Genomic DNA, 24,911 nt, shown 5'->3' on the forward strand with positions numbered 1-24,911 from the left:
AGTAATGGTTCCTTTAAAAAATAAAATAAAAGGTCATCCAATTTACAAATGACTCACAAGTGCATTGATTCAATCACAGAAACTTTGCTGCTGAGTCCAATCAAGCACCTTTGGATTCACAGAGATTTGTCACATTATTTACATGTCCCTCCCCAGCCATGTCCCCAGCCCTAAAAGTCATCCTCCCACAATTAGGAACACCAGGCAGAGTTCAGCTGGGTGCACATGCCTTTCTCATTCTCTTGCCAATCCTGAGGCACAAGCAGCTCCCACAGCTTGTGCAAAGGCTAGTTAGTGTTTCCTGGGCAACCTCCAACAAATGGTGGTGCTCATTTATGGAAGGAGGAAGCTCAGTGCAGCTTGCATAAGCCACCCCCCCCATTGAAATGCTAAAATGGTGGGTCCCACTGGCACAGTGGAATTGGTGGGACCCACCACATGAGGGACAGCCAGTACGGTGTAGCAGTTAAGAGAAGAGGCATGGGATTCAGGGGACCCAACTCTAAAGGTAAATATTTCCCCTTGACATTAAAGTCCAGTCATGTCTGACTCTAGGGGGCGCTGCTCATCTCCGTTTCCTAGCTGAGGGAGCCAGCGTTTGTCCCCAGACAGTCTCCGTGGTCAGGTAGCTGGCATGACTAAACACCAAGGTGCACGGAACGCTGTTACATTCCCACTGAAGTGGTACCTTTTTATCTACTCGCATTTGCATGCTTTCGAACTGCAAGGTTGGCAGGAGCTGGGACGGAGCAACGGGAGCTCACCCCACTGTGCCGATTCGAACCTGCGACCTTTCGATCAACCAGCCCAGCAGCACAGCGGTTTAAACCACTGCGCCACCTGCATCTCTACTGTTCTATGATTCTATGATCAAGTCCAGTGGTAGAGAACCTATGGCACACATGCCACAGTGGGCCTGCAGAGCCCTCTCTGTCGGCACACGAGCCAAGTCACCCCAGCAGCCGAGCATAGGAGAACAGCGCACACAGGGGCCCTGCACAGGCTTGGAAAGAAGTAGCGGCACCAGGCAATGACGTCACGGCCGCAACTCATTAGCCACAATTCATCTGAGCTTTCGCATGGCCAGTCAATATGCTGCCAAGGATATATATCTATTTGCTTGGTCTGGCTGTGAGTTGTTTTTTCTAAACTAAAACCTCAGCATTCAGGTGTTATTGCAGTGTTGGCACTTTGCGATAAATAAGTGGGTTTTGGGTTGCAGTTTGGGCACTCGGCCTAACATGTTTTAAATAAATAAATAAATACATAAATAAATACATAAATAACTAAATAACAGGTTCACCATCTCTGGGTTAGAGTTACACAAACCAGGTGTCCTGGCATGATTTTGATGGTTGGAATGTGTTTAGCATGGGCAGAAATGATGAGCTGTGCAGAAAAAGCTACTCGGAAGGCTTTTCCAAAATTGTCATATTTTCAATGGTATTTTACCCCTATATTAGGGTTAGGGGAGTGCACCAGGATAGGGTTAGGGCAGTGGTGGTCAACGTATTGCATGCAGGCCACAGTGGGCACACAGAGCCCTCTCTGGCAACATGCGAACCAAGTTGCACCAACATCACTGCAGCAGCTGAGAATCGGATAACAGCGCACATAGGTCCATGCGCATGCTCGGAAAGGAGAAGCAGCACCAGGCGATGGCGTCACAAGCTGCAATCCATTAGCGCAACTCATCTGAGTTTTCGCATGGCCACTCAGTGCGCTGTTAGGATACACACACACACACACTTGCTTGGACTGGCTTTGAGTTGTTTTTTCTAAACTAAAACCTCAGTTTTCAGGTTCTATTGTAGTGTTGGCACTTTGCGATAAATGAGTTATGGGTTGCAGTTTGCATACTCATCACTAATCTAGTCCCTGCTCGGCCATGTAGCCAACTGGGTGCTCTTAGATCAATCACAGTCTCTCAGTCCAACCTACCTTGTATGGCCTGACTGTGTGTTTGCTTATTAAATTTGTATAATTTTTTTGTTGTGGGGATAAGATTGAGAGCAGCAGGAAGCGAATGATGTAGCAGCTTTGAGTTCTTTAACAGAAAATGGTGGGATAGAAATCTAATAATAATAAATAAATAAATTAGAAAAGGGGCAGAAAGGGATCAGGAAGGAATCATTCTAAAGTTATCTTTGTGCTGTCCAAAGTCCTGAATAGGATTATTAGAAACAGAAGAAACCTTATCTGGGAGGCTTCCTGGCCTTATCTATACCCAGCCAGTGCTTCAGATCTTCAGATCTAGTTAGTTATTCTATGACCAGTGGAATGCTACCACATAATATCTTGAATGAGGTTTCTTGGTGACACTGCCCATGCTCTGGAACACTCTCCCCCACACATTTTGGGAAGCAGAAAATGTGGTGCGTTTTAAATGTCTCCTGAGGAAAAACACAAACAAACCACTAGCTTCACTTAGGCATTTTGTGTCTTATAATTAATTGGAGTTACTAGGCTGTGCCATCTCATTATTCTTCATATTGCCTTTTATTGTTACTGTACCTGAAATTATTTCAATAATGTAATAGAAATCATGATTTCATATGTGTATGTTTACTGCTTAAATATTTCATTATGTTAAGAGTACATCAGTATGTAACCATGTAGTATTTATTTATTTGATTTCTCTCCTGCCTTCTTTTTTAAAGATCTCAAAGTAGCTTACATCATCCTGCTGCTCTTAATTTTATTCCCACAGCAACAACAACCCTATGAGGAAGGTTTGGCTGAGAGTCTGTGAGTGGCCCAGAGTGGCTCCATGGTTGAGCGGGACTAGAACCCAGATTGTCTTAGTCCCGGTTCCACGCTCTTAACCACTACACTGCATAAGCCATGTCGCTGGATAGCTGCATTTACATTTATCCCAAAAGACAACACTGCGCGATGGGATCCATATTGGGTGTCCCCCAACTGTGGGATTTAAAGCAGATTTCTAGAATTGCCCATTTCAGACCTGCAAGCCTGCAGGACTGATGTCACCAGTGACTCATCCCACACTTAAGATTTCCAAGCACTAAGTGCTTTGCATCTTTTTTCCCCATTTCCAATCCTATATGAATGGAAAGAAGAGGAAATGTAGGTGCAGCTGTCTTTGCTCTAGCCTCTCTCATGAGTGTTCTGTAATGAGAGGGATTTGTTACTTCCTGAACTCATCTCTGAACCGTTAATCCATATTAGCTAAGAAGCACCACTCATGCTGTCAGGCCTCTCTTAGACTTTGACCAGAATCCAGCTTAACATTTCAGCTCATGAACAGGAGAAACCAGGTACGGTCAAGGTGGAGGAGTGGCCGAGACAGTGAAGGCAAACTTTTAATCCAGCATCCTTTTCAGTTTTGATGTCAGGAACACACTTAGGAGAAGTTAAGAGACCAAGCAGGTAAACTGCAGTTTTCAAAAGAACTGAGGAGCTTGACATGACTCACTTGATGGCAATGGCAGTCCGTGCTCAATAGCACTTAGATGATATGCATGTCCACTCCTCGTAATGGCTTGGTTCAGCTGCCCTGATTCCCTTCTTGGACAGGGAACCTTTTTAATTGCAAGAGCAATAGTAACTTAGCTCTTTGGGAGGATCTAGGCTGGGATTAGGCTGGAGTCAGCTGTGGGTAAGGGTGGAGCCAAACAGGGGCAAAGAATGGGGCTGGTCATTTTCTTCCATTTGTGTATGCTTAATGTGGTTAGGGCAATTTTGGACAGAAGGCATCTTAGAAATAAGTATTTAAGTCTAGTAAGCAGCATATAACTCTGTCCAATAAATAAAAAGCTCATGTGGATGTCCTTTCCCCTCCCCTCTGCTGTAACCAGATTTAGAAAAAATGGTCCCATTGGTATGAATTGGACCTTTTCTCTAAGCCTTTTTTCTACACATGCCTTGATTTCCTTGTTAGATTCATCTGAGGTTATCAGTTTGCTGACACCCACCCACAATGGACCTGCACTCTAGGACACACTGCACCTTGTTGTCCCAGGTGGGCTTGAACAGAGATGGCAGAAGGTCCCATCTTTAAGGTAACAGGTTGGATTGGATGGCCTTTGGGATTCTTCTGCCTCATTGATTTCGGAGATGAGGATGATTGCATTTTCATCCCTCTTTTTTTCCTCTTGCAAGGAATCTCTCCATTTTATCCTCAGGAAGGCCCTGGAAGGTAGCTCAGCATGACTCAGTGGCAGGCCCAAGGTCACGAAGTGGGCTTCTTGGGCGAGATGTGGACCTCCTCAGTCCTAGCCCAACACTCCTGCCACTCCTCCACCCTGGCTTTCTTACTGGTGTAAAGCTTCACCTTCCCATGCATGGGGCTCCCCCATGACCACAAAGCAATGCTGTCTGAGCCACAGAAGCAGCCGTGAGCGCAGGATGTCCCCCTGAGCCAAAGAAACGCTCTCTTTACGGAAGGAGATAGAGTTTCGTTACCAGGCTGACACACACGAGGGGCAAGGTGGCTATTGGGTTGCTTGTCTTTGGAGAGCATCACAGGCCTCAGTTGATGTGACAGAATCATTTCATTCAGTTTCTGCTGAAGCACCAGATAGTCTTCTGATAGTTTTGAGATCTAGGGGGAAAACATACAGGGAGAAGAAAGGCATGTTAAAAGGCAAAGCCAAGGCATGACAGGAGAATGCAAACAAATGCTTTTCTGTGCAGAAAAATCTGCTTTTATAGCTATCTCAAAATCCTTCATAAATGCTTACAGTGTAGCAAATCCTTCCTGCTACGTTTAAAAATAGGATATTATTATTCTGTGGTCTAAGATGGTGTGATTCAGTGCATGCGTTTTCAGTGAACTGTCACTTAATGCAAACTGTACCTGCAGCTTATTCCTTAAGGGTGAGCAACAGAAGCACATTTACTCCCCAAATTTCTTACCTGCCTGGAGAAAGCTGCCAAGTCAGACCTCTCCGTGTAAGGCCGCTCCTTCGGGTCCCCAGCCTGAGGGCCAAAGCTCTGCCTCCCTTTTGTTGTTGCCTTAGAACCAGGACTTTGACTGGGCCCTCCACCAGCTTTTGGGTCACCGTGGGTGCTCTCCTGGCTCTCACAAGGCAACTTCCCTTCTTTTCGGAGCTGTCCCCGTCTGCGATACCCTCGGTAATTGCTCTGGATGACTAATGCTGCCTTCTCTTTGTCTGCTGAGGCTGGTTTGCTGGCTTCAATATGTTTCTGAAAGCCTCTCACAGAGCCTTTCCTTAGACTGGCTTTGTTTTCACTGGGAATTAACTGGCCCTGTTTCCGAGACCCTCTTTCCAGGTGGCTATCATGGGGAACAATGGAAGCCTGCTGTTTTTCTCCTGCACTGCTTCTTTCCTGAGGAGCCTGCTGGCTAAGTTCATTGACTTTTTTGACAGATGCTTTCTTAGACAAGCGATTGGAAGTGGCTTGTTTTTTGTCTTCCTCTGGAAGCTTGTGCTTCACTGAAGAACCTTTTCCCTGGGGCAGCATCTCTTTTTTCTCCCCCAGTGTCTTGTGATCCAGGTAGGAGATGTCCTGAGGAAGAGCCGTATTGTTTTGGTCCGTGTCAGCTTCTGCTTCCTGTGTTCTGTTCTGAACATTTTGTGGGGCCAATTGCACTGAAGCTGGTACTTGCTTGGGTATTTTCTTACAGCACTGTTCCTTTACCCTTTTACGCTCTCTGTAACCCCGGTAGTTGCTCTGAAGAATAACAGCAGCTTCCTCTTCAGTTGGAGCAGAAGACTTTTCTGCAGCACCACCCTCGACCTCTGCAGGTGAGCTCTGGGCAACTTCTTCACTGCCAATAGTCTTGCACTGCTCCTTTACCCTTTGACGCTCTCTGTAACCACGGTAGTTGCTCTGTAGGATAACAGCAGCTTCCTCTTCTGTATGAGGAAGGGCCTTCTGTACAGGAGCTGCATCACACTCAGCCTCTGACGATGAGCTCTCTACAGCATCCGCACACCCCGTTTTCTGGCACCGCTCTTTGACCTTTTTCCGCTCTCTGTAGCCCCGGTAGTTACTCTGAAGAATAATAGCAGCCTCCACTTCAGTACGAGGATGGTTTTGTTCAACAGCTGAACAAGCTTCAGACTCTGGCATTTGTTCACCATTTTCTTCCTTGCTTGGACTAGCTGCTGTTTCAGGTTGTTCCTTCCTGAGAAGTGATTCCCTGAAACAGACACATTTAGGAGATAGTACAGGAGACAGCTGTTATAACCTTACAAGAGCCCTCAGGGCACTGTGGACACATTAACATGTCAGTGGGAAGAATTTTTTAAAAAGAAAAACCATAGAAGCTTGTTTTTATTCTTATTCTGCTTACAGCAGACAACAGGGGCTGAAAAATGAAGATACAGACATCTGAAGAGTACTATTCTTCTGTATCTCCAACTCAGCCATTTTGATGGCTTACAAAGCATTCACTAACAAATTACTCAAGTCAGTACACTCTGACTGAAGTCAAATAAGTAGCTTACTTATGAGATACCATCATATTCATGCAAGTTGTTGTTTATTTGAGATATCTGAGGAATTTTAGGATCAACTATCCAGTTATGGGAATGGGCCAAAGTGTCTCTGTTGTTCCAGAAATCCTTTTTTGGCCTAGACCTTCATTCCAATCTAGCCTTCCACCCTAGCCAGACAATTCCTTCATCTCAATTGCAGACCAAGAATGTTTTTAAAAAGTCAAGGTTGGACTCTCAACATCTGTATAATATCCAACCTTGGCTTTTTAAAAACATTCTTGGTTCCTTAACAAATAGAGTCAGAAATACAACATACATGGACTTACAGCCACCAAATCCCTTTTGAAATCAGATGTGGATACAGAGTTAGTAGTGGAATTTTTATTTATTTGCCTTCAGTGTTTTTAATGGAAATCACATACCCTTCCATGAAATGTCTACTGAAAACGGTTAATATGATGAGATATCTCTCACCCTGGCCGCATGGAAGACTGCAGTTTGTCATGGTCTAGGATATATTGCTACTTTCTGGCTATATTTTATTGCAAGTGGAGATGGTATTTAATGGAACAATCATAATAACAAAGCAAACAATACCTTTTCCTTTTAAAACTTCTTCTCTGCTTGTATCCCCTGTAGTGAGATTGAATTGTTGTTGCTGCTTTATGATTTGCATCCATTTCTTCTTTAATCTTCTTCCTGATTAAGTATCCTCTTGCCACTGACAAATAATAACAACAATAAAACTTTTTTTAAATGCCATAAACCAAAAGTATTAAATGGCCACACTGTGACCACAGGGTTGGGGGGTGAATTTATGCAACCCAATAACTGCTAAGGGGTCTTTTCATAAGCTGTATTTCTGTGGGCTAACAATTTGTCCAACTTCTCCGAAATGGAGGGCTGTTTTATGGGAAGGTCCTCTTACATAATTGCTTGTTTACCTGAAATATGTTCAATCCCCTCCCGCAGAGTTGGAATTATTTAGCCCATTCACTACATCAAGTGATTTGGTCTACAGATGCAGCAGAGTGAGAGGGACAAGTCTTGACATGGTAGAGTGAAGAAAAGGAATGCTCTCTCCTACAAATACTCAGCAAATAAAACAGCACATTTGTATTTTGGGTGGGGAGGTTCTTTTCTAGTCTCACTCTCTGATGTGCTAATTTTCTACTTGTGGAGAGAGTTTTCAATAGAGGAGCTCTCAAACATCAAACCCCCTCCTGTGAAATAATAGCTTCATTCTTACAATTAAGGATCCTGCCACATCTTTCAGTAACATGTACCATCTACAGATCTGACTAATCCAGAGAGAAAATAGGTAACTGTTTTTCTTCTTGTCCATAGGAACATGAAGAAAGCAAGACTTGTAAGAGCCAGCATTTCAATCAAGGGAAGGAGCACCAAGGGAAGAGCGAAAAGACTGGGTTCTAGGTTCATGCTGCTTTCCTGGACTCAGGTTGGTTTCACTGGCTTTTCTCTTTGCTCAACAGCTCCCCATGTCCCTTCCTGCTCCATATCACATTTTCCTTCTTGTGAATAATCTTTGCGAAACAAGGGATGGACGGGTATGCTGCTTACAGACCCTACTGATTATTCCTGCCCTGTCATTCCATTCTGCAGCCTCACTCATCAGAACCACCTTGGCCACCTACCAAGCTCTACCAGAAACTCTCTGAGGTCTACCTCTGAATGCATTTCACTCTCATGAACCAAACGTTTCCATCTGGAAGAGCCACCTGCTCTTGAACATGCAGCCTCTGCACAACATACCAGACCACGCAAAAAGGGAAGGTGGAGGCACAAAACACCATCGCACTTCCAAACAAGAGAACTGCCAGGAGTCACTGGAGGGAAAGCCTTAGTTCACTGTGCCCCTTCTGCTGAGGTTCCAGAATATTAGGGTGGAGCCTTTCCCACATAGTAGAGTTCCTAGAACTGGAGTAGTTTTGCCCCTGCAGGCCGCTGCTTGTCCTCAGCAGGAAGGGCATGACATTTCCTATTCAGGCAAGGACTTTTCCTGGGCAACGTTAAGGTTTTCTGGCTCTGACTTCCTGGTTGCCCCCCTTGATTTGATTCCAACTTCTTGTTCTCAGCTACTGCTTAACAAATCCCTGTGGCTCTCTGAGGCAGAAACACATTAAACCAGGCTTCCCCAGTCTGGTGCCTTCCAGATGGCTTAGACTACAACTTTCATCATCCCCTGCCTTCATGGCCAGTGATCAGGGATGATAAGAAATGCAGCTCCAAACTTCTGAAGGACACCAGGTTAGAGAAGCTGAATTAAAAACAAAGGCTGCTGATCTCTTCCCAATAATTTAAATACATATCCACACACAAGAATTATGTGCATGCCTTCAGTAAAAGTTTAAGGGACTCAAAATATCAATTCTTACCAGCCTGAAGTCTAGTAATGCACACTTCCATTTTGTATGCATCCCTTGCACTTGCATACTCTTTGCGAATGACATATCCCCTGTAAGCTAAAGAAGATGGTAATAACTTTGAAAGTAAGTTGTTGTGATTTTTTTTGTTTGCTTAACTACTGCTGCATTCCTACCTGGAGGGAAAATGAAGAGTGTTTAGGATATGCAATGAAAATGGGATCTTGTGGCAGTTTCCAAGGTGATGACTCAAAAGCACAAATTGGCTCAACCCAACAGAAAAAACAGCATTCTATGCTAGAAATGTGGACTAAAGAATTGCAATTACTTTGTTATTAAACCAGTTCCATTTGTTTTAATAGAATCAAAGTTCAATTCTTACAGCACAATCCAAGTTGGGGGAATTTTGAGGATCACAAGGTTCTGATAGAAGACAGAAGGAGTATCGAGGCAAAGATGACCTTCATGCTTCTCCTACCCCGGAAAACATTTGGATGGCTGATTTTGGCCATCTAAGTGTTTTGCCATGAGGAGGAGACACTGAGGCTCCACTACAGCATATCATAACCTAACAAAGCCCTACTCCCCACTCCCACACCCCACCCTCCCACCTCCCAATGCTAGCCCAAGGTGGCCTTCTAACTTCGGAGCCGCAGCTGTCATGGAAAGAACTGCACTACCTGTAAGAATGGAAGGACATTTCAAGGTTGGGGTTTCAGCTCTTTGCTTGGGACACATTTCTTGCTATGACTATCTCAACAGCTTCTAGATTGGACTATGTCCTTTTACCAGATCAAATTGCCATTCATTATACTAAATGCATGAATAGCTTTAAACACAGCCATGAAGATGCTTGCATGTTGAGCAAAAGTTCTTCATATGGGTGACCAGCTGACTGTTTCATTATCACCTTGGATCACTCCTATTTTACATTTGTTCAGGTTCATTTGGCATCATTGCCAAAGAGCTCTCCTCTAGTAGAGCTCTAGTGCCAATCATTTAGTATTAGGCATTTTTCAGTTGAGAAAGTCTACTTTTCAGAAGTGTATTGGCCAGATAATAACTTCGACCAGAACTATAAGGTAACGTATACGAGGCAAACACCTTAAAGGGGCAAAAGGATCCGCTAATACTGATGCTGAGTGAGGGAAAGGCAGAGAGAAGCAGAATAAACGCTGTCCCTAGACGGCAAGAGCAACAGATTCTCCAAGCTGCTGTTGGCAGGATCATTATGCTGGTGACTCGGGGTTGTTGAAAGGAGTTGACAGTATCACCTGTCCTCCCAAGCATATTGGTGTGAGGAATTCTTCTTGGCAAGTGTGCTAGATCTCTCTCTTCAGACCACAAGTTCAAGGCTCTGTAGATTTGACTCTATGTTTTATTCATTGGCTTATATGAACATTTATCTCCCACATTTTTAGGCTAAGCACCCACTTAAGATGGCTTACATTATCCTAAAATAAAGCAAGGTAAACATGATATAACTGGATAATATGCAAAGATTAGAAACAGCAGAACCATCTCTTATTTTACATCTGATTGTCTTATTTGATATCTAGACACTCACACACATACACCGCAGACCTTATATGCACACATAATTATATATTAATTCAGACTATTACCTGATTGTATTTTAATTGCACTTCCTTCTCTTTTCTCCTTTAGTTTTCTGTATCTTTTTGAACCAAGCCATCCTCTGACATATGCTTGAATCAAAACAATCCTGTTGATTGTCTCCTTTCGCATTAAGTTGAGCTGCTCTACATGGTAGTACTTAAGAAACACCTTTTTTAAAAAAAGACTACATGTTATAGAATTAAGACACTTGCTTTCATAGATGACATTGTCAATATTGAGGCTTCCACAGTTTAAAAGAAGAGGAATATAGTTTTTCAGATCTCTGGCAATCTTGGACTGATTAGTCCAGGGAAACTACTGAGAAGCCCAAGAATTTTAATTCCAGGGTGGCTGAATGTCTATGAGACCATTTTGAAGCTGACGTTTTCTACTGAATTACAGCAAGCAAAATCAAAAAGGGCAGCACCAAAACCAGAAGGAATGCAAGTGGCGAAACACATTCTCAGAAATATGTGAATGATGAATATTCAGTATATGCCAAGGCATTTCGAAATGAGCAGGGACAAGCTTATACAAATAAATGCTGAAAATAAATTAAACAAGCATACAGAAAGGATGCTCCTTCTCTTGTACCATCAGCTTGTCTCCAGCTTTTGGATACATTAAACTGCCTCCAAAGATGGCCCTTATTCCAGAAGACTCTGGCTTGCATTTATATTTTCTATTCCTTTAAAAACTTGCTTCACCCCATGCATTCTTTCCACTGAGCTATAGATCTAAAGTTATAGGCCATCTTCCCTCGGATTTGATTGTAGTGGTGGAGCACCACCAGACTAAGACAGAATGCTCTGGAATCCTGGCCTATCATGCATTAGTTGCACTGTCTTTGCTTTTTCCTAGTATTGGGACCTTCATGGTTTGTTCACTATGGTTTGTCACAAGTCTTTTTCCAAGTCAGAATTGCACAGCTAGCTCTGCTCTTGGCTTACAATTCCTGGTTTGTTCAAGAGTGACAAGCCATGAAACCAATTTGGGTGCCACATTAAGTAAGCCTGGTTTGTTTGGCAGTCACTCTAGTGAATAACTTCAAAGTGGAAGTGGCTGGGCTGCAGGCCAAGGTACAGAATAAGACAGGATTCCAGAGACAACTGGCTTCAGGCTGTACAAACAAACTTACTGACTCTGGGCAGGTCTTCTTCTGGAACAGCCCATACACCCTGGTGCTACCCCAATGTTTTGAAATAAAATTCCCATTATTCTTGGCCACTGGGCATGTTGGTGGGGCAGAAAGGAGTTATAAACCAACACATCTGGTGGACACCAGACTGGGAAAACCATATAGATGCATCCAATAGTATAGATGCCACTGAGGACAACAGAACTGAATTCTGTTTCAAACTCCCAGCATCTGTCTGAGTTCGGACAATTTTTTTGGTTTACTTAACATTTACCCTCCCCTTTGACACACACACTGGGAGTAGCTCTCAAGGGTGTCAGGCAGGAGCTTTTCCTGCCCTTCCTAGAAGATCTCAAACTGGGAACTTTGCATGCAAAACGCGCTTTATCCCTGAACCATGTGTCATCCCTAGGGTATAAGATAACCCTTTATGGAAGGTAAGGGCTCACTGGACTGATAAGAGCAAATAGTGCACCCGCACTCCTTGTCTTCTGCAATGGGAAATTGGGGAGAAAGAAGTACCTTGGCTGCTTAATACGATGCTACACAGAAGCGGGCTGTTACTCTGGCCTTGATGGAACCAAGACTGAACTGTCTTTTACTGGCCCCCTCTCCTTGATCTCCTGTGACAATATAGAGGCAAAGACTGTGGCAACAATAGGTAGTACTGGGGGCGTGGAAGGATCTGTGAAGTGGACAAGGATTTTTGGATTTCTGGAGTCATGTTATTATGGGTATTGGATCCTCTAGCTAGAGCAAGACATAGGAATCCCCATTCATACTGGAAACCAGATTTGCTCAAAAGGCTGCTCTTTTTTTGCAAACCACAGCACAATAAAATACATTCATTGCACCCCATTTTCTTGAATGCAATCTGCTCCTGGTGGACTGTGCCCAGTGTGAGAAGATACTACCTTAGTTTTCCCAAGGATCCAGTTATCAAGCTGGGCTCTTTCCAAGATGGCAGCGCAAGTTTCAGGGCTTACAGGGGGGGTATCATTTGATTTGTAACACAGTAGATAGTATCTAGGAAAGAGAGTGAGAGAACCTATTTCTTTATATTGCACTTAAAGAAAACATTTAGTGCTGATCAGTTAGCTTTTATCTGATTTTTGTACAAATGAACTGAAATGCTCAGAGCCCCTGTGAATTTCTATATATGACCTTTAGACTTCAAGCTAAAAGGCTTTCCAAAGCCATGGGTCCACAGAAAAGCAGCCGAGATAACAATTGCCACAAAGCGTCCAAGCTTTCAAGGGCACAATCCTATCCATGTTTAGAAAGAAAAATGTCCTGGGGAATACAAGCAATCGTAGGACTTTTTTTTTTTACTGTCTAGCATTCATAGGGCTCCAGCCTGGCTTAATTAGGTGAGCTGATTCATCCATTCAGAAAAACCATTTGCAACAGCCTTCTTGGAACTGTACCATTTCAGCATGTAGGTGAAGAATGTCAGCCTGCTCTCCAATATCAAAACAAAACATTGTGTATAGAAAACTAATAAAATGTGTTGGTCTTTCAGAAGCCACAAAATTCTTTGTTATTTAAGCATACCAGACCAGAGAGGCAAACAATCCTCAGCATATTGATTTTGCACAGGAAGCAAGTTTTTGGCATGGGGAGCCTGCTAGCAGCCGCTCTTTGAACTAGTACTTTTATAGACAATATGGATTCCAATGTATCCAAACTTAAAATCCTCCTATCATTTTTGTTTTTCATCCTGATTCTTCAAAGTCAAGCTTAAAAACTGTAAAATGCCAAATAAAATAAAGAACATTTCAGAGATTTGAATGTTAACTATATCATGCAACCATGTTCACATGGATACTCACTTTAAAACACTAGAGAACAGGCATCCTGATACCTCTTGGTGTATAATCTTAACATCACAGAGACAATATTTTCATTATCCTATACAGAATACTTCTCAGTGAAGTCAGTTTCACATAGTTTTCCAATGAACAATAATCTAGTGCAGAAAAATCTGTACAGCAATATTAGGTTGAATGTTTGCCTGCAGAGAACTTCAATACTAAACTGAGAGTGGGGCAAAACTATCCCTTATCTACAAAAACCACCTGTAAAGGGCATACCGTTCAATGAAGTTAGCAAAAAGAATCCGATGAGAATAACCCTGCCTCCGAATCCGTGCCGTTTCTAGAATTCCGGTGTAGCGCAGCTGAACCAACACTTTTTCTTTGTCATACTTGTGTGCCTGCCGATCGTTGTTTGGCTTAATGCAACGGACAAAGTGAGGCTGGCCAACCACCATTTTAGATAGTAAATCCATTAATGAGTACTGAAAGGAGATATGGGAAGAAATATTGGAACATATATGTTTCTGTACCTGTACCTATGCCTCCCTCCTTGCAAGTAAGAGTTTTGCCAAGTTTGTATTACTGCCAATCTAGTTTAATTTTTACCGTGACCTAATGAGATTATGGGCTTCCCCACGGTTGGTGTTGGAAATTACACAATATTGAAGGCATCTGATTAAAACTGTGCATACAGACCATAGAAAGGATGTGGCAACAACTTTAGTTCTATATTCTCAAAAATGCAGTGACCTATTCTTCTTGCACTAGGAGCAGAGTTCTTTATTGTCATCCACTAATATTGATAATCCTTAAACAATACCAGAATGAAAAGGGTCAAATATCTAAGTTTAGTTGGTGATATATTGTAAGAGCAAAGCTGGACAAAATACTAATTGAAACCTCCAATACATTAGGATGAAAGAATCCTTTCAAAAAGGGAATTTGGCAAGATTGCTGAATTGGCAGAGTCCACATGTGAAATTCACATGATTAATCTACACTGGGGTATGCTAGAATAATAGGAAACACTTATTTAAATTTGTTTAACATGCTCTATCTTGCCTTGAAAGTATATGTGATGGTAGGATGAAATGGGTCTTGGAATCATACTATATTTCTTCCAGTTATCCATCCCAATACCTCTTCTGCTTTACCACAGGCTGAATTTGAAAGGTCCCTTCAATATGACAAAGGCACAGAATTCCATTATTAGTCGATGGCTTCAGCTGCAACATGATCCTAGATTCAATAAGCAAGGCTTGCTACCTCTGGAACTTCAGTGGCAGAAATTACGGGATTGATTTGTTTATTTATCAAACAAATAAATGCATTGTGTAAGAAGAGGCTTCTTCAAATAAGTTGCTTATGAGCTTCTTGCTTATTCAGAGGGATTGAGCTCATACATTTTCCTGACTTTTCCGGCAAATAAGGTTGTAAATCCTTGAGTTGCTTTATGAACTGAACTGTCCTCTTGAACAATTCTGAAATGTGTGAAGGTAAATGCTGTAAATTGCAGTGGAGGTTTTCAACGGTCTCCTGCAAGTTGTTCTTGTAGCTTACCACCCACATTTCCTATAGATAATCGTGACGAAGTTTGGTTAGCTCCCAAACTGTTACTTTTAAAACCTGTTCCTTGCTTGCGTACTTTTATGCTTAAAGACACAGAGATCAGGATTTTAATGCTCAGGATTCTTAATGCTATTTTGTCACATCCTATGCCTTGAAACGAAACACTGAAAATGGCACCTATGGCGTGCCCACTGCCAACTCTGCTGCCCTAATTAGCAGGTGGAAATGTAATTGCCTATTGGCAAGAAATTGTTAATGGCAGTTGCAGCATAAAGCGGCGTTCTGACAGGTGTTCTGCAGAATGGCTTTAATGCTGATTCTTATTCAAAACAGAGAAACTAATTGTGCAATACAGGGTGACTCAACAGAATATAACAGCCATAGTGTATTACTGTTTGATGGTGCATTATTCAAATGTAAATTCAAAGACCATCTTACTGCACTCCTTGAATGTACAATTACAATTTCAGCAGGCACTACAGAACTAAAATACTATCAATGACATAATGGCAAACTTCAACTAGCTTGGACAATGGGCCTGATCAAAGATTTGGCAGGAACACCTTTCAGTGGCATTATGAATATGAAATATAATTAACTAAACCCAGCTGTCCCCCTGGATTTCTGCAATTCATATAAGGTGGGATCTGTTCAACCAGTAATGCCCACAAGATTGTAGTTTGCTTGTGGCAGTGAAGCCTCTGATTCCCAGTTAGCTAAGGTGGTGAAGCAGCACAGGGATAGAAACAGTTTCCAGTTTAGCTTCTGTGAGAGAAGGGGAAATTGTCAGTATGATTGGGAATGAAACCACACCCAGGAATGAAAAAAGACAGCCCTGCAAAAAGAGCAGAGCAACCTGCTTTGGAGCAGTCCCAGCTGCAAGAAACAAAATATATAACTATTTCTATAGTTATATAATTTTTATAATAAAAACTGAAGGGAGTAGCATGCCTCAAAGGCCATCAAGGAAGGACCATGGGAGCATGTGGATGCTCATAAATACCATGTTGCATCCTCCCACCTAAGAAGTAGCAGAAGAGATGCATTTAGAGAGAAGGGGGAAAGAATCAGGAAATGAATCCTTCATTGCTGCATCAAGCAAATGTATCAAAAAACCAAGGAGAGCTAAGGCCTTACTCGGAAATATGAAGCAACTGTCTGTGTTTTCATACTGGTTGTTTCTCTTGGATGATGCGTGGAATCCTCCGGCTCGTTCTATATGCAGCAAGAAAAAGAAAAGGGGGATTTCTTATCTGTACAGCATCTGAAGCTTATGGCACCTTCTCAGCAAAATTCTCTTTAAAAGAACACAATTAAAAGAGAAACATGCCCATCCTAAGTTGCGGATGCTATCAAGTACCCACTAGGGAAGTTAAAGCTGGTTACACTGGCTACATTACAATACTTATCACACTATTCACACACATGAAGACACAGACGTACTGGGCACAGTTTGATAGCTGAGCATATAAATATTTGTCATAAATGACAGTGTAAATAGTTATCTAGTTTCCTTTTTTAGATCAGGAATTATCATCCTGCAATAATAATAATAATAATAATTCCTGTTACCATCATTGTTTTTAACAGACCTTACAGAACTCCAAAGTTAGCATCTTTGTAGTTTCTCTTTTTAATGTAACGTTCTTTACATTTCAGAATACTTTTACTTGTAAGACACTTGTGAATTGAATGCAACATACTTACAAGTAAGTGTGCCTAGCAATGAGAGCTACAGACAGTGTTAGACAGTAATTACTTGAGCTTTCTCCGAAGAAGTTATAATACTAGAGTCAGAAAGAAGGGAAATGCAGGTTTTTACCTCACGGAAGGAATACGAATTGCACAACACAAAGATATCCAGCTAAACAGAAAAGAAAATAGGAGAGAGGGAGAGAAACCGAGGAAGGGGTTACTTGCTTCCTTTTTCAGTTACATCAACAATATCCCCTTTGTCTATTTTAATAGGTGGGTTGGACAGTTGCCATGGGGTTTCCTACCTTCATTTGGTTGATTGATTTCTGTGGAGTCCATGTCTGGTAGTTTATTGCACTCTTGCTTTTAGTATGTGCCAAATTACCTATGGAGAAAGGGAACAAAACACCCGGCTAAAAAGGATCACTCTCTAAATAGGGCCACCACTGCCATTCCACCAGTGCAAATGGTGTTGTACTAAGTTCTGAACTAAGAGGAGAATCCAACTAAAGTTCTGTTTGCGGAAGCGCAGCTGACTGCGTGGGCACGCCTTACGCCTGGGCTATCCATTGTGGCACTGGTTGCATATTGTGCAGCCCCTTCTGCAAGCAGTTGTGTGGTCCTTTGTGCAACTGCTTGCACAGTCAGTCATGCAATCAAAATGTGCAACTGCTTGCGCAATAGAAAGATCTGGGAGAGCTCTCTGAGTTTGCAGAATGACGCCACTGGGCATGGCTCCTAAACAGGCAAGCAGCCAAAGGTTTGCCACTGTGCTGACATTCAGAAGGGTGCTGGTTTCCAATGGCTGAACCTGTACTGAGCCTCCCATCATCACTATTTAAATGTATTTACATTTCTAAGTGCAAGTATTTGAGAAACTACATTTAAGTTTTGAGTTTCAGCTTGTCTCATCCCATAATCCCAGAAATTTTTACCATCCCCATGCCAACACCTTGGGAGGTATAATCATCTTTTTCCCTGCTGCCATTTAGGCAGGCTCTGAAAGCATTTTTATTTCAGGTTTTCAACTGAAATGATACATCACACTATTGTGGCCCTGTTGGCTGGCTGAAACAGAACAGCTGCTGTCTCCAGATGCCATTTCCAGCCAAAAAGGCTTTCATTACACCTTGCAATTCACCTAGCAAAGCCTGGTCCACACTGTGCACTTCATGAGAGATTCCAGGTATAACTTTGAACTGGAGTTTAAAATCCCCTGACCTAAAGGATTCCAGTCCCAAAGGCCTTCTTAGAGCAGCATCTGCATTACAAGTCCAGAAGAAGTACCAACATGTAATTTAAATATAAATGAACCTTGCAGTTGGGTACTTGGAAAAAAGCAAAATTAATAATATGCTGGTTACTGAAATAATTGGCAAATGCAATAACTAAAATTACTGATAAAGGTCCTTATGCATTAAGGACATTGCATATTCTTCAGTGGCTCTCATACCACCTTTGAGTAAATAGCAAGAAATATTCAAAAGTGCTGCTTTATGTACATGTTGTTTGTGAATAATACAAATTTATCACACCCTGAACATGCCTGGGAAGCAGGGCTGCAGCTGAGACCTGATCTTAAAAGGATGCTCATCATCTTTCTTGGAAGCCCTTTTGCCATAACTAAGGCCACTATCCCCTGAACTACACAGCTGCACAGGGGTTGAATGTAGGGTTGTCATCATATTATTCTACTGGATATTAAGCAAATAAAGATTAATTTTATTTCATCCCTAGATGAAGCAAATGCTTCTGAATGTCAGAAAATTGCTAAACTTTAACAGATAAAAGCATGGGAACAGGACCAACAAAGAAGTGGCAATCTTCATGTGTTATGTTCCAGGATGCACTTTTATTCATGCAGAGCAGTGGTGCGCTTTAACAGTCCTCCTTAGCACGCAGTACTAAGTGTGCACCTTCAAACAAGCCTCAGAGCAGAACCATGGGCCAGCTGTAGAGCTCATGCTTGGCATGCAGTAAGTCCCCAGTTCAATCCCTCACATCTCCAGGTAAGGAAGGGGAAAATTCGCCCCTGAAACCTCAGAGAGCCACTGGCAAGCAATGTTTTCCCCAGCCGGGTACCCTCCAGGCATTTTGGGCTACAACTCTCATCACTTCAGATCACTGGTTATGTTGGTAGGAACAATGGGAACTACAGTCTGACAGCTCTGGAAGGCACCAGAAAGGGGAGGCTGGAGTAGACTGAGTTAGGTAGATCAGAGGCTCAATTTAGACCAGTCATTCCCAGCGGGCAGTACTGCTCCCCTGGGGGTGGTGGAAAGATCCAGGGCAGTGGTGATTGGTTGCTTTAAATTTGCAATAGAGCAATAGACCTAATACAAAGGAAGAGGCATGGGGTGCTGGGATTGTCTCGCAAGAGGAAAGAGGGGGGCAGCCCAAAATGTTTCAGGACCGCTGATTTGGACTAAGGCTGTTTTGTAATGTTCCTTTCCTCTGGTCCATGCAAGGGTGCTGCGGTAGAGGCGCTGGACTTCTGCAGGAGCCTGATCCACTTAGTCTGAAAATCACACTGCAGTGCCAGCACCCGGATGAAAAGAACACACTGGCCACAACCCCTTCAATCCATTGCTCCCTTCCTATGGTGGTCAATAATATGGCAGATGCTTGCTTCCCTCTAAAGGGGAGGGGGAAGGTTGCTAATCTAGTGGTCTTATCTTGGGCAGCAGCAACAAGCATTGGACCTGACCAAGCCAACAGGAGTTTGGCAAAACATAGTACCTGTTTTTGTAAGAGGGTGGATCACCAGCTGTCTAGTCAGGTAGTTTTCTGAGGATCGCAAGAGCAGGACAATGTCAGCTGGTAAAGTGTCTCTGTTTTTGGCTAGGAACCCACTTGCATTATAAAGAACCTGTTTTTAGAAAAGAGGGCAGTAAAAGTTAGGCATTTATGAGAATGTTGTGTTTATTGCTAATTAAAAGTTTGGGGAACTGGGAAATTATTTGCCCCATAAGCATAAACAGACTTTCCCACCAAGTAACTTTATATGCAGTGAGAGTAAAAGGAAAATTGTTCAAGGATTGGAGAAAGGAGTCACTTCAGACAGTTTCCATATTCACAGTTTTACTGCTTTGTTTTGGGGCATAATCTTATGGCCTCCCAATCACAGAGGGGCATTGAATCTGTCTGGGGGTTGGAGTCTCATGCACCTGGGATCAAACCTTTGCAGGGCCCTCCCTCTGTTCTCACAGCTTCCACAGTTAACTCTGCACTGTCTGGGCCTGGAAGATGGGGAAGTGTCTTCAGAGCCTGATTGTTGGGGATGGAATCCTGGAGGGGAGGAGTGAGGTCCCACTGTCCTTTGAAGAATCCTGGTAGTGCTTCACTCTTGACTCTTGTGGGGATGGGGCTGAAACTGGCCCTTTAATCTTTTGGAAGGTGAGGGGAACACAGAGACAATCCCAGCCTCTGCACTCCTCTCACCTTCCACTGGATGCCTGTGACCCTCTGCATTCAGAAAGTAATGGACAGCCACACTGGATGGCCGCCTTAGTTGCTGTGTTACTTATGAATGTCTTTAAAAGTATGTCATGACTGTTCTGTTTGGTGTTTGTTTGTTTGTTTTTGCTATGATGCAAAAGGAAGGTTTCTAATTTGCTACATGTTTGGAGGGGTCTAAATGAGTTTTATACAGGAATCAACTTTATTTAATCCAAGTAACACTAAATCTTTGGACTTTTGCAATAGATTGACATTAGGTCCAACCCATGTTGTTGGAATGGAATAATAATAATAATAGTAAGATGCATTTGTTCCTTACCTTCCCCGCATAATGGTAAATCCCAAATGTCAAGTCTATTCTTTTTGGTCTCCAGAAATATTTTGATTTCAGATTGTCTTCAAATTTTTCTGTAAGGGAAACATACAAGTAATAACAGAAACCTATGGACTTGTGCTTACTAGAGTCATGTATTTTTATGCCAACTGTTGCTTCTTCCCACCAATTCTTTCTCAGATTGCAAATATTTTCAAAAAATACCAGTGGATTCATGGTACTCTGAAGGAAATGATTCTAGAAAGGGTGCTTTGAATTTCTCAGTGCTTTGGGCAAGGCTGAGCAAGACAGTTCCATATTTTCTGGCTCTATTTTGTCTTCCTTCTAAGTGAGCACCTTCCATGGGTGTAGCTAATCACCTGCATGGGTACACTTGACATTTTCTAATAAACTAAGTGACAAGTGGCAATAGCACCCTTCGGTTCAGAGCCTCCAGCTTGCCAGGTTCCCCAATCCAGCCTGAGGAGCATCCAAGAGAGGACAGTCTGAGATGCAGGTGAAGTGGACCACTGGAAGTCAAGCAGCTGCTCATCCCAGTGCTGGCCACATTTCTTTTTCCGTGTTGAAAGGGTGTATAGAATTTCAGGCCTCTCTCAACCTGGCCGGAAGACGGGGGAGAGAAAGAAAAGAATTGGGACATCTCATATCTCCACTGCTCTCCCACAGCTCTGCAACCCTGCTTTGAAATCTGAATACTTCCATGCATGAGTCATTGACAAATGCCTTCAATAGGGAATGTAACACATGGGTTCCCAATGCCATGAGCTTACCCACGAGTGTCTGATCAGTGGCCCGGGGAAAACGGCTTTCCTCATCAAGCAGGGACAACAATCCCATTGGTTTTTGCAAGAACATATCCAGCAGGGGCCTGTTATCCTCATATTCAATGACTCGTGCATCAACGCCCTCGTATAGGTATTCATTCTGTAAAAGATGGGGAAAATATACCTTGCCATGCCACTTCATAAAGAGAAATATAACCATGAATGCAGCCTCTGGCCTAATTTTGTGTAGGAGGGGGCCGCCCAGATGGTGGTGGGAAGAAAAAGAGCTGGGAATAGGGTGCTGAAAAAGGCTAAGTAGTAAAAAAAGGGACTGAGAGATGACCCTCTGCAAGTAATCAGCTCTGACCGATGATAAGAGAAATGGGCTGGCAGGGGGCGGGGTTGGACAAATCAGACAGGGTAACAGAAGATGAGCAATTCAGGCCTCTGGTGAGAACAATCTATTCCTTTCCAGCAGTCTGCTGGACAGGGAGGGAGAGTGGACAGAGTAGGTGTTGTTCGAAAGAAAAGAAGAGGAACAAAGAGAGGTGGTAGCACTGTTCACTTTTGGCATCATTGCCATGCACCACCACAGGCAGCCCCAAGAGAGCACCCTCAAGGGAATGCTGCCTCAGCAGGAAGAAGGTTCCCCACCCCAAAGTATATGCAAAGCACAGAAGAGCAGGTGACTTTACTTGGGCAGCTGGACCACACAGTCTGGTTCTGGACACTGGCCTGGCCTGTGCATCCTTTCTCTATATTTTCCTTCCTTATTTCAAAAGAAATTCCAGGAAGTAGAGAAGTGCAATAAGTTAAAGCTAGAGAGGTGCTAATTGTGGAGCAGAGAGCTGAATGTGGCATAAAGGTAAAATTAACTGTCAGACAATTCAATTTATTTTTGCACACAAATTTAAATCTACAGTGAACCAGATTCAAAGAATGGCAAGAAAATGCCTGTTTGGTGGACTTGGACAGAGAGTATGATTTTTTATTTTGTATCAGGTTGTAGGTCTCAGGGATAACATTCTGCCACTGCTTTGGTTGCCAAATGTGACCTTCCAACTGCAGCCAGTGGCAATTTGGGCAAGTGAATTGTCTGTTAGAATCTAGGTTTGGCCCTGGTGCTTTTACAGCTTCAGAGCTCCTTTTACTGAACAACTATACAAACTGCAATCTATGTTTATAAATATCTATTATTGGTGAATAAATCTGATACACTGAGTCTTAAGCAAGAATGAAACAACGAGTATCTGATTTTGCCTAGTCAATGCATTGCTTTGTTGGCATCTATCACAGAAGAGGTACTGGATCTTAGGTTATGGTTAATTAAGCAAAAACTGATGTTTCAAGTATATGGGTTGCCACAACAATTTTTCAATAAGAGTTTATCCAATTTGGCCAGTTGATGGGAGTGTAATTCAGCTAATCTTATTCTTGCTGAAATGTTTTGGCAATGTCTAATGACTGCTTCTTTTGGGGAGATAATAATATGGATAAACTTTGTGATGGAAAATTCTTGAATATTTACGGATATGCATGTAACTATACACATAACTATAGTAATATACGTAACTATCAATCTGACTATCAGTCTGACTCTTGGAATTTAATGGAAGCTCAACATAAATGAGATTCCATTGGAGTATGAAAGTCCCTGCCCCTTTCACAGCTAAAAGACTAATATTACAAGTCTGGTAGGACAAACCTGTTTAACACAGTGGGTTAAGGACTTAATGAAGCTTTCAGTTTTTGAATGGGTGTTATTAGGCATAAACTACAAATGGACAAATACATGGATATCTTGGTTGCCATTGTGTACTCTATCCATAATTATCCCTAGTAAAAGGGGTACTTTTGCTATGCATAAGCTACATAGTATACTAGTATTCATTGTAATGGATTCACTCCAATTTCATGTAAGAAAATTGAAATATTTCATTTTTTTGTTTTAGATTTTGAAACTCAACAAAAATTAATTAGAAGTATTTTACTTCAGAGTTTTCCCATGGAAGATAACAATGTTATCCTAGTGTAAATGCTCTGAAGATAGCTGTCAACATCCCTCAGACATGTCTGCCCTGTTGTACATTTTCAGTCACTGCTTCATTTTAAAATTAAAGTCCATTTCCAATGAGACCCTTCTGTTATCCAAAATCTTTCAATTAAGTATTGCATACTGATACAGTTTTGATCATAAGAGGTATAATTGTTAAAAAAAGCATCCCTCTATTTTGCGGATAAATATGTCCCTAGAAGCAAGACAAAGTACGGAAAAGTGGAATATACCCGTTTAGAAATATTTAGCCAAGTACTGCTTGACAAGAGTCCTACTGATCTACCGGCATGAAATGGCTGCCACAGCAGCCCCACTCCATCCATGAAGGCTGTTTGTATGAGGAGGAGAGTGCGCCAGCCCTGCCCCACTCTCCATGCATTCCCAAGACCTATATTCATAGAGGGCCATGGTCTGAAGATGAGACCCTTCAGCATCCATACTACTCTTAATTCGTTGGAGAACCTCAACAGTTTCAGGAGGCTCTTCTTCAGAATGCTGTCCTCCATGGAGAGTGGGCAAGGCCCTCTTAAGTTTTAACTGATTCTGAACACCTAAATAAAGCTACCTGTCCCCACCTTCTCTTGCAAGGAGAAGGACACTTCAGTAAGTGGTGAAGAGGTTTGGAGTGTTATTGCCCGCCTCTTTAAGAAACTTGTAGAGGAGTCCTCTGAGATGCCATAATATCTGGTCTTTGGTGACCAATGTTTGGGTTTGTTTTTTTCATATGTCCTCAACAGCTGCCTGTTATTCTTCAACAGGGTGTCACTAGTCACTAGCTTTTTGCAGTGTAACCACGGGGCCTGTAAACTTCAGGCCATGAATACCCAAAAGACAGTCTCCTTCTGTAGAATCCTGTCCAACCCCTCAAGATCAGCTGCAGAGGTTCTGTGCGGAGGTACATTTGGTGAAGGGCTTCCCTGTGGAAGCATCCAGGTGGTAGAATGCTTTGCTTCACAAGACCTGAGTGTTTTCCCTCTCTGTGATCCTTTTTACTGCCTCCCTGTTTTAATTTGATGTATGGGGTCTAATTTGGTTCATCTGATTTATAGGCCATGCAAAGATTTGAGGTAATGATGTCAGATCTCTAAAATATATACATACACCCAGTGATTGCTGACCTAGGGCTAGCTTTAAACTTACAAGTAAAAATGTCAATATTCTCATTCCCCTGAGCAACATTTAGCTCTAGCAGAGTGTAAAGTAGGAGAACCATTATTATTAAGCTGCAAAGAAGTTGATTTTCTTCAGAGTTAAACATTACCATTGTAATGAATGAGGAACAGAAAGGATGAGTTCTATCCATCCATCCATCCTTTCATCTAAAAAAAGATATTCAAAGCAGCTAACAATAAGATCAAAGTTAAAAATAGAATTTTATTTAAAGGAAAGATTAAAAATACCTTGATTAGGCTACTGATTAGGAATACTCTAACCCATGGTTTATTATGGGAGTTGGGTTAAGCTTCAGGCTCAATGGGCAAATCCAGTCTGGCTGGGGCCCAGTCTTGGCTCCTCAGATGGCCACCTGCCATTCCTGAGTAGCTCTGTTTGTCTCTCCTTCCCCCTCACCACCACCACAATTATCATATGCTGGTCTCCCAGCTTTTGTGTGATTTCTTTCCCATTCGTCTAAACTTATTTATTAGC

The 24,911-nt window shown here is 42.4% G+C and overlaps 1 protein-coding gene across 2 annotated transcripts in view; it reads right to left on the reverse strand.

The window, feature by feature from the left end:
• MYO3A (myosin IIIA) overlaps nucleotides 1-24,911 on the reverse strand; it is a 105,160-nt gene that overhangs the window by 15,979 nt on the left and 64,270 nt on the right. For both annotated transcript variants that reach the window (XM_044425270.1, XM_044425271.1), the window contains 13 exons: nucleotides 21,215-21,368; nucleotides 20,430-20,518; nucleotides 19,391-19,520; nucleotides 16,957-17,036; nucleotides 16,779-16,820; nucleotides 16,094-16,171; nucleotides 13,664-13,869; nucleotides 12,485-12,596; nucleotides 10,438-10,600; nucleotides 8,825-8,911; nucleotides 7,026-7,149; nucleotides 4,879-6,130; nucleotides 4,426-4,564 (listed from right to left, as the gene is read on the reverse strand). In XM_044425270.1, coding sequence (XP_044281205.1) covers nucleotides 4,426-4,564; nucleotides 4,879-6,130; nucleotides 7,026-7,149; nucleotides 8,825-8,911; nucleotides 10,438-10,600; nucleotides 12,485-12,596; nucleotides 13,664-13,869; nucleotides 16,094-16,171; nucleotides 16,779-16,820; nucleotides 16,957-17,036; nucleotides 19,391-19,520; nucleotides 20,430-20,518; nucleotides 21,215-21,368 — 2,656 coding nt within the window. The remainder of the gene's footprint in view (nucleotides 1-4,425; nucleotides 4,565-4,878; nucleotides 6,131-7,025; nucleotides 7,150-8,824; nucleotides 8,912-10,437; nucleotides 10,601-12,484; nucleotides 12,597-13,663; nucleotides 13,870-16,093; nucleotides 16,172-16,778; nucleotides 16,821-16,956; nucleotides 17,037-19,390; nucleotides 19,521-20,429; nucleotides 20,519-21,214; nucleotides 21,369-24,911) is intronic.

Source organism: Varanus komodoensis, unplaced genomic scaffold, assembly GCF_004798865.1.
Source record: "Varanus komodoensis strain SLA01 unplaced genomic scaffold, ASM479886v1 scaffold15, whole genome shotgun sequence".
In the NCBI taxonomy this organism is placed as follows: Eukaryota; Metazoa; Chordata; class Lepidosauria; order Squamata; family Varanidae; genus Varanus; species Varanus komodoensis.